This window comes from Chelonoidis abingdonii, chromosome 19, assembly GCF_003597395.2.
Source record: "Chelonoidis abingdonii isolate Lonesome George chromosome 19, CheloAbing_2.0, whole genome shotgun sequence".
In the NCBI taxonomy this organism is placed as follows: Eukaryota; Metazoa; Chordata; order Testudines; family Testudinidae; genus Chelonoidis; species Chelonoidis abingdonii.
The window spans coordinates 2,981,553-2,996,586 of NC_133787.1; the positions used below are offsets into that span (position 1 = coordinate 2,981,553).

At 52.1% G+C, this 15,034-nt stretch overlaps 1 protein-coding gene across 2 annotated transcripts in view; it reads left to right on the forward strand.

Annotated features, from left to right (window-relative positions):
- Window positions 1-3,927: 3,927 nt before the first annotated feature.
- Window positions 3,928-15,034, forward strand: part of LOC116833715 (uncharacterized) — a 53,898-nt gene continuing 42,791 nt past the window's right edge. Inside the window, exon 1 of one of the 2 annotated variants that reach the window (XM_032795399.2) lies at window positions 3,928-4,101. In XM_032795399.2, the coding sequence (XP_032651290.1) occupies window positions 4,065-4,101 (37 nt within the window). In that variant the 5' untranslated portion in view covers window positions 3,928-4,064. The remainder of the gene's footprint in view (window positions 4,102-15,034) is intronic. The other variant, XM_032795398.2, reaches the window with a different exon arrangement.

Sequence of the window (15,034 nt, forward strand, 5' to 3'; positions counted from 1 at the left end):
TGGTAATACTGATTTCAGTGCTACTCCTCTTGTCAGGGAGGAGTACAGAAACTGGTTTAAAGAGCCCTTTATATCGCTATAAAGGGCCTCGTTGTGTGGACGGGTGCAGCGTTAAATCAGTTTAACGCTGCTAAAATCGGTATAAACACATAGTGTAGACCAGGCCCATGTGCTGCCCAGCCTCCCCAATTCTCAGAGCTACTATGGTCAGTTCTGTGCATAACACTGGGCATGCCCTTGGCTGTACACAGTCACACACAGCACCAGGACCCTGCACGCTGAGATCTGAATGCTTAGGTCCGCCAGCTTACTCTGCCGGATAATCAAAATGTCATGATGTTGTACCATTACGTTGTACAGTACTGGTTAGTGCAGAGGTTCTCAGACTGTGCTCCACAGACCACCAGTGAGCTGCGAGCTGCATTCAGCTGCTCCACGGGTAGTTCCCTTTAAGGTGCGCAGGCCTGGCTCCACTACTTAAGTGTCTGGACCCTGGACAAGATGCACATGTAAGGTGAGGTGGCGGCCTTGGAGGGAATAAGGGGTAGGTGGGAAGGGGCAGTGGGGTGAGAAGAGGGGGTGGGGGGAATTTGGGACCTGCATGGTTGCAGGGGCCAGAGAAAGCGGCAACTTTCTCCAGCTCCAGGGCTGTGGCACCAGGGAGAAATGGCCCTCCTTCCCAGCTCCAGCTTGGGGATACTGCGATGGGAGAGACCCCCCTCCATCCCAGCTCCAGCCCGGGGGATACTGCGATAGGAGAGAGAGGGAGAGACCCCCCCTCCTTCCCAGCTCCAGCTCAGGGGATACTGCGATGGGAGAGAGACCCTCCCCTCCTTCCCAGCTCCAGCTCAGGGGATACTGCAATGGGAGAGAGACCCTCCCCTCCTTCCCAGCTCCAGCCTGGGGGATACTGCACTGAGAGAGAGAGGGAGAGACCCCCCCCCCTCCTTCCCAGCCCCAGCTCAGGGGATACCACAATGGGGGAGAGAGGGAGAGACCCCCCTCCTTCCTAGCCCCAGCTCGCAGGATACTGTGATGGGGGAGAGAGGGAGAGACCCCCTCCTTCCCAGCCCCAGCTCGGGGGCTGCCATGGCAGGGGAGAGGGCACATCCATCACATTAGAAAGGTAAGACGACTGATATTAAAATATGAGTTGTGTGCTTTTATTTCTAGAACAAAAAAACCTTTTTTTTTAACCAATCTTAATAATAAAGTGCTTTACAGTAGTTAGCTAACGGTAGAAACAACATTTGGAAAAATCATTAAATGGTCCGCAGAGACCCTCAGCAATTTTTAAGTGGTCTGTGGGGAAAAAAAAGTTTGAGACCCACTGGGTTAGTGTCTATATGTACCAGTTCCCTTTACTGGGTGGAATCAGAATTCCACTGGTGGGTGGATATACGGGAAAGAGACCCCCACCCCCTTCTGCTCAATGGCATGGATCAGGAGGTGCAGACTTCTGTGCCCAGAGTGCAGACAGGCATCCTGACATTCTCAGGGGCCACTGTGTGCAGCATGGTGACAACTGTCATAGATCCCTCACATGGTGATATATTGAAGCAATGTTTCAAACTACACTGCTCTGTTCCGTTTGGGTTCTTATGCCATGACACGTTGACACGGCAAATCATTTCCAAGACACTACAATGTCCCTGCAAGCCTTGTTCTGAGGAAGGGACTGTCCTGGGCCCTACAAGCCAATCCTTTTTCTAGTTCACAAATTAGGCTGTGATCTCTTTGGGGCAGGGTCCTATGTTTGTACAGCACCAAGCACAATAGGGCCCTGATCCTGACTATGCTATGCTAGTCATAATTACAGTAATAGGGCTATCCCCCTAAAAACAGGATATCCTGCAAAAAAGCAAAAACGTCAACTCCAGCTCTTCCCCTCACTCATGTCCTCTTGTGCTTTCACAAGAAGAGCAGGAGGATCTCAACTGTTTGTAATGAGTTCCCGTTAGTTGGTTCTGTGGAATTGTGCATGATTTGGCTGATTCTCATGGTGGGCTCATTGAGAACACGATCTCCTGGGTTGCCAGGTTGGAGCCCCAGGGGTCTCCAAACTGATGCCCTCGTTGCATAAGGCCTACTCTGAAGGGGTGATCTTCAGCTGGCTCTGTCCAGAGAAGCACTATGGGCCCCAGACACACATTGTCCCAGTGTTTGCTGCACTCTCCTTCCTCCACTAAGAAACATGAGATTCCAATACTCTGCCCCGACCCCAAAGATTCTGAAATCCCTGTGGGCCAACTTTGTACTTTATATAGTTAAATTAGGGCTGTTGATTAATTGCAGTTAACTCATGTGATTAACTAAAAAAAATTAACTGCAATTAAAAAAATGAATTGTGATTAATCGCACTGTTAAACAACAGAATACCAATTGTTATTTATTAAATATTTGTGGATGTTTTTCTACATTTTCAAATACATTGATTTCTATTACAACACAGAATACAAAGTGTTCAGTGCTTAATTTATATTTTTTACAAATTTTCACTAAAAATGATAAAATAGTATTTTTCAAGTCACCTCATACAAGTACTGTATGCAATCCTTTATCGTGAAAGTGTAATTTACAATGTAGATTTTTTGTTATATAACTGCACTCAAAAACAAAAATGTAAAACTTTAGAGCCTACAAGTCCAATTAATCCTACTACTTGTTCAGCCAATCGCTAAGACAAACAAGTTTGTTTACATTTCTGGGAGATAAGGCTGCCTGCTTCTTATTTACAATGTCACCTGAACGTGGGAACAGGCATTCGCATGGCACTTTTGTAGCCAGCATTGCAAGCATTATGTGCCAGATATACTAAACATTCATATGCCCCTTCATGCTTCAGCCACCACTCCAGAGGACATGCTTCCATGCTGATGATGCTCATTAAAAAAAATAATGTATTAAAATTTGTGACTGAACTTCTTGGGGGAGAATTGTATGTCCCCTGCCCTGTCACTCGCATTCTGCCATATATTTCATGTTGTAGCAGTCTCCGATGATGACCCAGCACATTTGTTTTAAGAACACCTTCATAGCAGATTTGACAAATGCAAAGAAGGACCAATGTGAGATTCTAAGGATAAATACAGAAGTTGACCCAAGGTTTAAGAATCTGAAGTACCCCTTCTCTTCCTTCCAAGATCCCAGCCCCCCTTCCCTTCATGCCTGCCCCACGCCCCCAGCCCCCTTCCCTTCCTTCCATGCTCCCAGCCCTGCTTCCATCCACACACCCACCCCCTCCCGCTGCACGCCCCCAGCCCCCTTCCCTCCTTCCATCCACCACATCCCAGCCCTTCTCCTTCCATGTCCCAGCCCTCTTCCATGCGCCTACGCGTGCTATATCACCCAACCCCCAGCCCCTATCCTGCCTGCCCACACGCCCACCCCCTCCTCCTTCCATCACACCCACAGCCCCACCAGCCCCCTTCCCTGCCTCCCCACGCCCCCAGCCCCCTTCCTCCTTCAGTGCCCCCCCACCTCCCAGCCCTTACTCCTTCCTTCCATGCCCACCCCATGGCCCCACCTCCATCTCTCTTCCTTCCTGCCCACGCCCACACCCAGTCCCCTCCTTCCTCCCTGCCTGCCCACGCCACCACCCCTTCCTGCCTTCCAGCCCGCCCCACACCCAGCCCGTTACAGCCCACTGTTCCCACGCCCGGCCTTGGGGGGCCCGCGGGATAACAGGGCCAGCCAGGCAGCCTCTCTGGGTGCGCGGGGCCCCCGGCTCTTACAGGCCCCGGGCCCGTTGCCCAGGGCGGGGCAGGATCGGGCCCTCAGACAGCCGAACCCGCCGGGGGCCGGCCCCGAACCCCGGTCCCCGCGCTGAGCTCCTGCTACGGAAATACACCCCCCCCCGGGCCGGGAGATGGTTTGCTTCGCGCGCAGCCCTCCCCCCTCCGCACTAGAGCAGATGGTACGTTCCCGTGGCACAGCCTCACTCCCGACGGCCGTGGGCGGCCGGGGCAGGAGCTGCTGGCGAGCGGGGCGCGCGCGGGTGGGAGCCGCGAGCTGCAGCGGGCAGAGCCCCGCGTCCGCCTGGCGCTAGGCCCCGGCCCGGGGGCATGACTCTGTTCGGCGGCGAGGCCGGGGGCTGGAGATGTAAGTAAGGCCCGGCCCCGCCACGCGACGGCAAATGCAAACCCGCCCCGCTGTGCACCGCGTCCCCCCGGGCTGCGTGCGCGGGGCAGGCCCGCCCAGGCCCGGGACCGGTGCATGCTCCGCCGGCGCGTGGCAGGAGCGTAGCTCGGATTCACACCGGCGGGCGGGCCTGGGTGGGGCTGGAGCAGCTGGCAGCCGGCGCACCCCTCCGCCGGGGCGTGGGCGGTGATATCGGGGCCAGGAGAAGCTGGTAGCCCGCTGGCCGGCAGGCCTGGGGGGCACTGCTTTACCCCCCTGCAGGAGGAAGTCTTTCCTAGGCAAAATGGATCAGATTTGCTCAGGAGCTGAGGAAATTCACTCTTGGTTCAAAAGGAGCATTAGCTGCCATTCATCTGGGGCTGTGCCATCTTGTCAGGGCAGCTGCAGTAGGAGCCTTGGCACCGCTGCCTCCAGGTATGCCCTGATTAGTTGAAGTCCCAGGGCAAAATGTCCACAAAGGAATCAGAGGAGGCACTGTCAGAGATTGAGGCCCCGAAAAGGAGGCTCCTGTCCTGGAGGGAAGCAAATGTATCTGAAAAAGATGGTGGGGCGATTGTGGGAATTGCAAAGCAGTGAGTCTTACTTCTGTAACTGGTTAAAATAATAATTAAAACAGAATGGTAAAGCATCTAAATTAACATGAGATAATAGGGCTAAATCTGCATGGCTTCTGCAGGGGAATATCATGCCTCTGCATCCTCTTGGAATTCTGCAAAAAGAACAGCTGACCTGGTTTATTTGGAGTTTTAAAAAGCTTTTGACAAAGTCCTTCATGACAGGCAGCTAAGGAAACTGGAGTCCAAAATCAGGAATTAGCATGGATCAAAAACTGGCCAAGTGACAGAAAACAAGGAGCAGGCTTATTTGGCAAAAGGTTAACAAGGTTCTGTACTATGACTACAGGTTTTAATATATTTATCAATTATCTGAAAAAGGAGGTGAGGTAGCAACATTTTGCGGATGACACAGGATGATTTTAGATCAGTTAACGCTAGAGAAGACCATGAGGCACTTCAGAGGGACCCAGTTAAGCTAGGTGAACGGGCAGCATGGTGGGAAATGATATTCCATGTTGAGAAATGCAAGGCAATGCACATGGGAAGAAATGATTTGAACTACTCCTACACCTTGGGGTGTTCTAAATTAACTGCAATGACTCAAGAAAAAGGTCCCGGATGTCACTCAGTGAAAGTTGGCAGCTGTAGTCAAAACCCTAAAATGTTAGGGGGCTTAAAGAACTGAATGGGTAATGATAAAAATATTATAATGCCATTTTATAAATCAGTGGTCTGGCTTCACCAGCAATACTGTATTCAGTTCTTGCCACTTCATCACTGGAAGGATATAGCAATAATTGATGGGGTTCAAAGATGGGTGACAAAAATAATTGATGAGGGAAGACTTCTGTATGTGGCAAGATTGACGAGATGGGATCTGTTTAGGTTAGGGAGGGGGTGTGTGGAAGTATACAAAGCATCAAGGAATACAAAATAATGAGTGGTCTAGAGAAGGGAGATCAAGAACTCCTGTTCACCCTCTCTGGTTACTGGAACAAAGAGATGGTCAAATTGAAAGACAGCAAATGTAAAACTGTTAAAAGGAAATTCATTATATAAAGCATAATTCAGCTGTGGAACTTGCTGCCACAAGATATTGATGAAGCCAAGGGTCTAAGACAGAATGGACGTTTATATTGATAATGAGGACATCTGTAGCTCCTTCAGAAAGGATATTAACACCAATATTTTTAGATGGAATGTGAACACTCCTTCAGGGTACAAGCCAACTATGAAAGGATTTTGGGAAGACCCCTCCCCTAGGGGCAGGTTATTCCATTATTGTCCACTAGGGGGTTTCTTGCACATCCTTCTGAAGCATGTGGTGCTGGCACTGTCAGATGATGGATTTCTGAGGCCCTGATCTGGTGTGGGAATTCCTATGTTCTGTTGATTGATGGTCTGTTGAGAGTTTGCAGGCTGTTTGATAGTAGCTTAGGCTGAAGCGCTATCTGAGGTAGCATAAAACAATGTTAGTGACACTATTGCAGAGGCACTTGTACTATAGTGATGGGGGTCATAGAATATCAGGGTTGGAAGAGACTTCAGGAGGTCATCTAGTCCCATCCCCTGCTCAAAGCAGGACCAACCCCAACTAAATCATCCCAGCCAGGGCTTTGTCAAGCAGGCCTTAAAAACCTCTAAGCATGGGGATTCCACCACCTCCTTAGGTGACCCATTCCAGTGGTTCACCACCCTCCTAGTGAAATAGTTTTTCCTAATATCCAACCTCCACCTCCCACACTGCAACTTGAGGCCATTACTCCTTGTTCTGTCATCTGCCACCACTGAGAACAGTCTAGATCCATCCTCTTTGGAACCACTCTTCAGGCTGCTATCAAATCCCCCCCTCACTCTTCTGCAGACTAAATAATCCCAGTTCCCTCAGCCTCTTCCCATAAATCATGCGCCCCAGCCCCCTGATCATTTTCGTTGCCCTCCACTGTCCTCTCTCCGATTTATCCACATCCTTTCTGTAGTGGGGGCCCCAAAATTGGATGCAATACTCCAGATGTGGCCTCATCAGTGCTGAATAGAGGGGAATAATAATAGTCACATAAGTACCTTAGATAGAGAACATGGTTTGTTGTCTTGCTGGTTCTTACAAAAGCTCATCAAGACTGCATTTGACAGAACCATTTTGTAGTGTCATCGCACAGTACACCCTACAGCCATAGTTGTACCAGCACATTATGGGGCTCCTGAGACACCTCCTCCATAGTGGCCAGCTGGAAGCTGGAGTTTTGGGATAAATCCTAAATGTAAGGCACTGCCTCGTTGTGGGATGGAGTTAGCACTGGCTGAAGTAGTGCAGCTACATGACTTGTGGCTTCCCAACCACACTGCGGAGAAATTGTTGTAGGCTACACAGATTCAACTGGACCTGAGCTAAAGACCTCATCCTTTCCCGCCACTTACAACCTGGGCTTGAAAAATGATGGGGACAGTTTCTGTGGCTGCACTCTGTGTTCTTTCCATATGATGGTTTGTGCAAAACCTTTTCACTTGATAGTATTTGAAGTTCCGGTGCAGGCTCGTCTAGGTCCACCCATAAGTAAAACCCATCCCTATCAACTGAAGGGAGAAATCACAAAGTCCAGGCTCCAGTTGATTACCGGGGACAGCAAAGGAGAAAACAGGAATGGGAGTGAGGTCAAAGTTTGAAAATCAGGGAGTCAGAGTGGGACACCAAGCAGAGAATCTTGGACACCGCCCACCCCCCCTCAAAGGTGTCCAAGGAATCAGAGGACATGGCCCAGAAGAATTCTGCATGAAGATATGAGCAACAAGGGACTGGAAATGGGCCCCACCATAGCAGATCACCCCCCACCCCACACACACACTCCCTATGTAGCTTCCTTCTTCTGGAGTGATGGATGGAAACTGACCAATACCAAGAGGAAGAGAGCCACGGATGAGGTATGTGTAGATTAGGAGGGACAAGGAAAAGTGCAGCCAGAAGAAGGGCTGCAGCCTGACACACCCTGCATAGATGTGCACCAGCATCGTTGTCTTGCTGCAGAAGGGACAAGTGTCCAGGGAGTTCGTGGACTGTGCCAGGTACATGCCCATGATCATGACTGCATGGAGGAGCCCCTAAGTAATAACCCGGGTCTGAGTGGTGTGTAGGCTGATCCACCGGGATTCCTTGCCCTCCTCAGGTGGTAACAGGTCCCACCACCTGGTGTTGAGGCAGAATACAAGAGTGAGGAAGTGGATGTTATGAAGCATGAGCAGCAAAACCTTGCCACTTGTTGTGGGTGGGGTCCTAATCTGGGCAGGGAGTTCCAAAGGCTGGCTTCTATTATAATTATTTAGTTAAAGATCCAGCAGGCTCCAGCATGCTTCTTGGGGCACTGCGCCCTCACATACCCCAGAAATGTAGGCTGTGCTCTCACAAAACGGGCCCCAAAGATCAGTAGCATGGCAGCCCTGGGGTGCATTGTGCTCAAGAATGCCAAGCCAGGTAGGCCTAGTTTGGGGTTCGTTCTTCCTTTCACAGATGGATTGGAGAAGCTATTTTAATTGGCAAGGCATCAGCAGTAAAAAGTGCCCCACCTTCCATTCCTTCTCCAGCGAGTGAGGTGGCATGCTCGTAGCTGGACTGCAGCATCTCCAGGGCCAGGTGAGGGGGAGAGGATCTTGGTCTCTGTCACTTCTTGGGAGGCAGTGATGCTCAGATGGGTCAGGACTGGAGACTTCTTAGGCTCTAGTCACTCCCTGGAACCAGGTTTCGCTCCCAGCTCTGTCCAAGCTCTGGGGGTGGATAGCTGTGCCCATCCACTGGCCTTGCACTGGGTGGATGTTGCTAGCACCTCAGCTAGGGTCTGGCCTTGTAGGGGACTCCCTGCCCAGCAGGGTGAAAGCCTGGCAGCAATTAAGTTTGAAAGCCCCAGTGTGGTCAGGGATTCAGTTAACTGTGATTGCACATGAGGCCTATGGGAAAGCTGCAGGGTGGAGGTTTCGCTCCACATATGGTCAGCCAGAGATGGAAAGTAAGCAGAGAAATCACTGAAGGCTCCAAGAGGAAGAAAACATGGTTTCCTGGGTTCCCCCTGGGGGTCTCTACAGAGGGAGCTCTCAGCTTGGGTCTCCTTGGGGGTTTCTTGTCTTCAGTATTTTACCCTCGTATTGCACACCCTCATACAAATCCAGGAATTCAAAGGCCCGCCACTTCCCTTCAGTCTCTCCCACTTGCACCCCAAGTCACCCATTAGATCCACATGACCATCCACCCTTTGCCTCTGTAATTCTGCCTCCCACTTCTGCTGCTCTGCGTGGCTCCTCAGTATCCGGATCATCTCCAAACCTGACTGTTACCCACCCCATGGCCCTCAGTGCCCCACATCACCTCAGTACCTGCGTGCCACCCACCTCATGGCCCCACCCCTATCAGCTCAGTACTTCGCTTTTACCCCCTCTCTGATAGCTTCATCCCCGTCACCTCAGTATCTGACTGCCACCTGCCGCAGGGCATCTCACCCCCCAATTACCACAGTACCTGATTGTCACCCGCCCCATGACTCTCTGTGCCCCCCAATCACCTCAGTACCTGACTCCATCTGCCCTATGGCCTCACCCCCATCACTTCAGTACCTGTGAGCCACCTGCCCTTTGGCCCCTCAGTGCCCCCCATCACCTCAGTACCTGAGTGCCACCCGCCTCATGGCCCCACTCCATCACCTCAGTACTTCACTACTACCCTCCCGATAGCCCCATCCCCATCACCTCAGTACCAGACTGCCATCCACCCCATGACACCTCTGTGCCCCCCAATTACCTCAGTATCTGCCATCCACCTCATGACCCTCTGTGCCCCCCAATCACCTCAGTACCTGCCTGCAACCTGCCCTATGATCCTCAGTACCTGACTGTCACCTGCCCCATGTCCCTCAGTGACCCCTATCACCTCAGTACCTGACTCCACTCTTCCCATGGCCTCATCCACATCGCCTCAGTACCTGACTCCACCCACCCCATGACCTCACCCACATCACCTCAGTACCTGACTGTCACCTGCCCCATGACCCTCAGTGTCCCCGACTCACCTCAGTACCTGACTGTCACCTGCCCTATGACCCTCAGTGTCCCCGAATCACCTCAGTACCTGACTGCAACCTGCCCCATGATCCTCAGTGCCTGACTGTCACCTGCCCCATGTCCCTCAGTGCCCCCTATCACCTCAGTACCTGACTCCATCCGCCCCATGGCCTCACCCCCATCACCTCAGTACCTGAGTACCACCTGCCCCATGGTCCCACCCCATCATGTCAGTAGGTCACTGCTACCCCCCCCCGATAACCCCATCCCCATCACCTCAGTACCTGACTCCACCTGCCCCGTGGCCACACCCCCATCACCTCAGTACCTGACTGCAATCCACCCCATGGCTCCTCAGTGCCCCCCAATTACCTCAATATCTGACTTGCCTGCCGCATGGCCCCACCTCCATCACCTCATACCTGACTCCCCCTACCCCATGGCCCTACCTCCATCTCCTGACTATCACCTGTCCCATGGCTCCTCAGCTTCATGGTTTTTTGCCAGCAAAGCAGGAGAGTTTTGTTCCCGGAAAGAACATTGTAGTGTGTGCAGTTTTGTTGATGAAATCTGACTTTTGTTAACAAAAGTCTGTAGTGTAGATAGGGCCTTAGTGTTGCTAATGTGCCTGCATGGAATTGTTACCATGAAATCCCAAATCACTCCCATTGTCCACCTCAATGCCAGCAGAAGTCACACCAGACAGTCCTTGGCTTATCCACTAGTCGCTTGTTATGTTAGTGAGATTTTGTTTGTGTGCGTGATATGGACACTTCCCCACTGGGAACTAGACACACAACCCAGAGACCAGTGAGTAGCATCAGCGGTTTAGTCTCCACCAAGCTATGCTGCAGTTCAAATAGGCAACAATAGTTTTTGGAAGTCCTGGACAACTAGAGCATTATCTGGTCGACAGGATACAGTAAAAGTTGTACTAATCTTCAAAAAAGGAAGCAGGGCTGGTCCTGGCAATTCCTGCCTTGGAAGTCTAATTTCTAACCCTAGTAAAATAATAGAACAAATATTAAAAGCAAAAAGAAAGCACTCTTTAGAGGATAAAGGCACTATGAGCAATAACGAGAACAGGTTTAAATGGATGAGGTCAAGCCAAAAAAATCTTGCTCATGCTTTTCGACAAAATTAGATATAGTCAGAGGTTAGTAAAGTATTTGCCACAGTGACTCACAAAAATTATATTCTTAAAATAGATTCAGATTGGCTTTGATATGGATATTACATGGGCTAAAAGTTGATTATTAAACCCTAAACAAAGGGCATTGAAAAGGAGCAGTTTAAATTGCAGGCAGAGAGGTGGGGATCCAGGTGGATAGGGGTTGGAAGAAGGTAAACGTCATGTGAGTGAAACGTGCCAGTCTGCCAGTTAATGGGATAGAGTAAGATGCTATTCAACATAAGAGTCGTTGAATCTGGCCTTAAATTTGCAGATGACACTAAATTGGGATAGTTGCCTACAGCAAAGAGGCTAGAAATAATACCGGTGAATTGAGAGAAACTGGAAAGCTGGGCAGAAAATAAAATGAGATTCCTCTTGGAATAAAGTGCACAGTGATTTGGGGACAATATCGTCCGATTTACAGATTTTTCAAGGGAAGAGTGAAACCTGGCGGGCAGTGATGCTGAGAGAGACTGACAGGTGACAGTGGAGGGCAAATTAGACATGGATGTGCAGTGTGATGTGGCAACAATGCTCCTTTGGACAGAGACATCACATTGTGGACAAGGAATGAATAGTCCCGATCTGCGTGACGCACCTGGAATAGGGTGTTCAGTTCTGGACACCTTGTTCCCAGAAGAGAGTGAAACTGGAAGGGGTTCAGAGAAGAGCAGCAGAATGATGAGACAGACTGGTCATAGAGGAGCTGAACAGATAGCATGGCTAAGGTGGGGACATGACAACAGCCTGCAAATATGGAGCCTGTAAACACCAAGGAGGAGGAAGAATTATTGGCTGGTACAAGGTGGTGCAGGTAGGAGCAGTAGGATGGAGTGATAATGTGTAGTACAGGTTTCCTAGTGCTGGAAGAAACCTATTGCTTGAGGGCAATTCAAGCTGAATGGAACAAAGCCCTGGAGGATATACTCCAGGGAACAATCCTGCACTGGCAGGGAAAGGGGCTAGATGACCCAGGAAACAGGCCTGAACCGAACCTTGGATCCAGATCCTTGTTTCTACATCTGGCCCTTCCTCTCTCATGTGCTGAGCCCAGCACCCAGAACTTTGCCTGTGAATCTCATATCTTGGGGCCATCCATGTTTCTTCTTATTCTGAGGCATAAAGGCCAATCCCCTGAGACACCCAGCCCCCACCCCAACACTTTACTGTATTGCCTTGCTGCTGTTGTGTGTGTTGCCATGTTGCCTAGAGGCCCAGAGGCGCTATTGCTGTCCAGACACAGTGAGATGCAGTCCTTGCTCCAAAGAGCATACAGTCTAAATAGACAAGTTAGAGGGGCTGTGACTTTGCAAAGGTGACAAAGATCTGGGAATAGAACCTAATTCTTCTGAATCCCAAGCCAGTGCTCTACCCATTAGACCACACTGCCTGCCAGCATAGCCTTGCTGGAGTGAGAGTCTGAGAGCAGCATCACTGCAAGGCAGTGTGTGACGAACTGGGAATGTTCTTAATGTTGCTCTGAATACTGTGTTGGTGCCTCGGTGTCCCCTATGCAGTTCTTAAGTATCTAGGTGGTGGAATAAGGGTGTGTGATTGCTGCAGAGCAAAGGGCCAGTGCACCTAAATGCCTGGCACTCTGTCTCCTAGCAACTGATGGCCTGGGCCCCTCCTCTGCAAAGGTGCCAACTGAAGGTGTTGGAGACAAGATCAGTTGACCCTCTGGCCCGGGAAAGGGCTGACGCAGAGGGAGGGGCTGGAGGGTGGAGTTAGTCTGGAAGCTGGCTTGGGGGACAAGGAGTGAAGTTCTGCAGACCATGGGGGTCTGGCTCATGCCCCCGCGAGAATGGACCTTGGCGAGGGGTCCAGTTCGCTGTCTCTCAAGCTCTGTTTAGACCCTGTCCTGTCATGCAAATAGAAACCTCTGTTTACTGGCTTGCTGAGAAGTCACGTCTGACTGCAGAAGTGGGGGTGCAGGACCTGTGGCTTCCCCAGTGATCCTGGCCTGGGTGGAGCTCGCTAATGGGATGCGCACATCAGGGGCAGAGGATGCTGAATGCTCCCAAGGAAGCCAGGAGTGTGCCTATGGTACTTCTCGTGTGAGCTTCTTGCTCTGAACAAGTCTGCTCCAAGGGAGAGGAGCCTCCCCAAAGTCCTGCCTGACTTGGTGGGAGCTGTTCCAGAGCATCGCCCGGTGACTCCGTGACAAACTGGTGGGTAGCGGTGGGATGTACTGCGCCCCGTGAATGGCGCTGCTTGCAGTAAGTGACTGGGGAGCAGTAAAACAAAAGGGGGGATAATGAGGACCAGGCATGCTGAAGGCTCAGAGAGGGGGTTTTCAGGGGAGTTAACCTCTGGGATGTGGTGGATGCTGTGACAGTGAGAAGGACTGTTGGAGTAATGGGGTCCCCCTGAGTACTGCAGCGAGCATCTCAGGGGCAGAGGAGCTTCGCTCGACCCTGGGAGAGAAGGATTTTTGCAATAGCAGGGTTCCCCTGGAGTGCAGGAGCAGTCCCAGGGTTGGAGGAGTCTGCAGCTCGACCCTGCAAAGAGGTGGTGATCACGAGAAGGGCTGGCACACCAGGGTTCTTCTGGAAACAGTGGGGGAGCTGAGAACACACAGGCTGCTGATGGTCCAGAGCACTTGGGGAACAGTGAGAGTGATGGCCTATCACCGTGTCCTTAAGAAGGACATTGCGATCCTGTGCACAAGAGAGGGTTACGCATGGGAAGTTCACCAAGGCACAGTTAATTGTGCAGTTGGAGGAGGAGGACGCTCTGAAGCAGATTCCTGACCCCAGATGGGGCACTAAAAGAGGAATCTTGGAGCAGCAGCCAGGATCCCTGAGAGTCTGGTCCCAACCAGACAAGGGTCTTCACAGTCGGTTTCCCCATCAGGGGATCGGAGATGGACGGGATTGGAGCAGAGCCCAAGAGAGCGAAGAGGACTAGTTGGAGAGAGAGCAAGAGGTTGAGGAAAAGTGCATGCAGAAAGCAGCAGCAGCATGGGACTGGGTGATGGTGGAGCGGAGAGACATAGGGGGCTGCCAGGGTCAGTGGGGAACACGCCTGCAGGGGCGAGGCCCTGGCGAGAGAGAACTGTGGGGGTGCGAGCGCGCAGATGCTGAGGGCCTGTGGGAACCTGGGTGAAGGTCCTGGGGTGAAGCCCCTCACCCTGCCTATGGCCCGATCCCTGTGCAGACGCAGGAGGGTGGGAGCCCTGGCTGGTCCATTGGGGTTCTCCAGGATATCGGCTGGGAGGCGCTCCGCTGGTCGGGGCTGTTATCCCGGAAGCTGTTCCCCTTGGGAAAGGACCCGGCCCTTCCTATACTGTCCGACGGTTTGAATTTGAATCCAGGGAAACCAATTGGCTGGGATGGAAATGGTCAGTGAAAATGCAAATGACAGCTGGCTGGCAGGGGGGAGGGGCTGCTGGGCTCAGGATACCTGCCTACCTGTAACCACCCCCTGGGGCTGAGGGAGAGGGAGAGATGCTCCCGCCCCCTGCACCACCGGAGCTCACGCTGGCTCTGATGCTGGACCACAGAGCAGAGAGCTCGCTGCCTGCCCTACTGGAACAGCCGGGCAGCGCTGTGCGAAGCACTGGGGGAGCTGAGACCCCAGCTGAGTGGGGGGACCCCCAGGCAGGGCAGGTCGGCTGCCAACCAGGTTTGCCTGGTCCAGACGTGTTGCTGGGAAGTGATTACACAGCAGGGAGGGAGGCTACCAGGGACAAGGCTCAGGGGGCTGTGACCCACAGGCCCAGCCAGCAGAGGGAGTAGGTCCACTCGCCTCCCAGCAGCTGAATCCCAGACTGAGCTGCAGAGGGATCTCTCCTTGGAGAAGCTGAGGGAACTTGCTGGCCACAAGCGCTGCAAACCCCCTTGGGAAGGCTGCAGGGACAGAGTTGTGGGGAAAGGGATTCCTGTCTCGCCGGAAGGTGGCTCCCCAAGAGCGGAAGTAAACTGGGGGAATTGAGGAGGCAGCTGGTGGTGCCCCAGAGAATCCACAGAGTTCTTCCCATTCGCAGCTGCTGTAATGGGAGGAGAGGGAGGGGACCCCTGGACCTGAAGGGGAGGATTCGGAGCAGGAAAGAAGGAGGAAGCCCCTGGGGGATCTCTGCCTCCCACTCAGCGAAATCTCCCCATCAGGTGTTCCCCGTTCA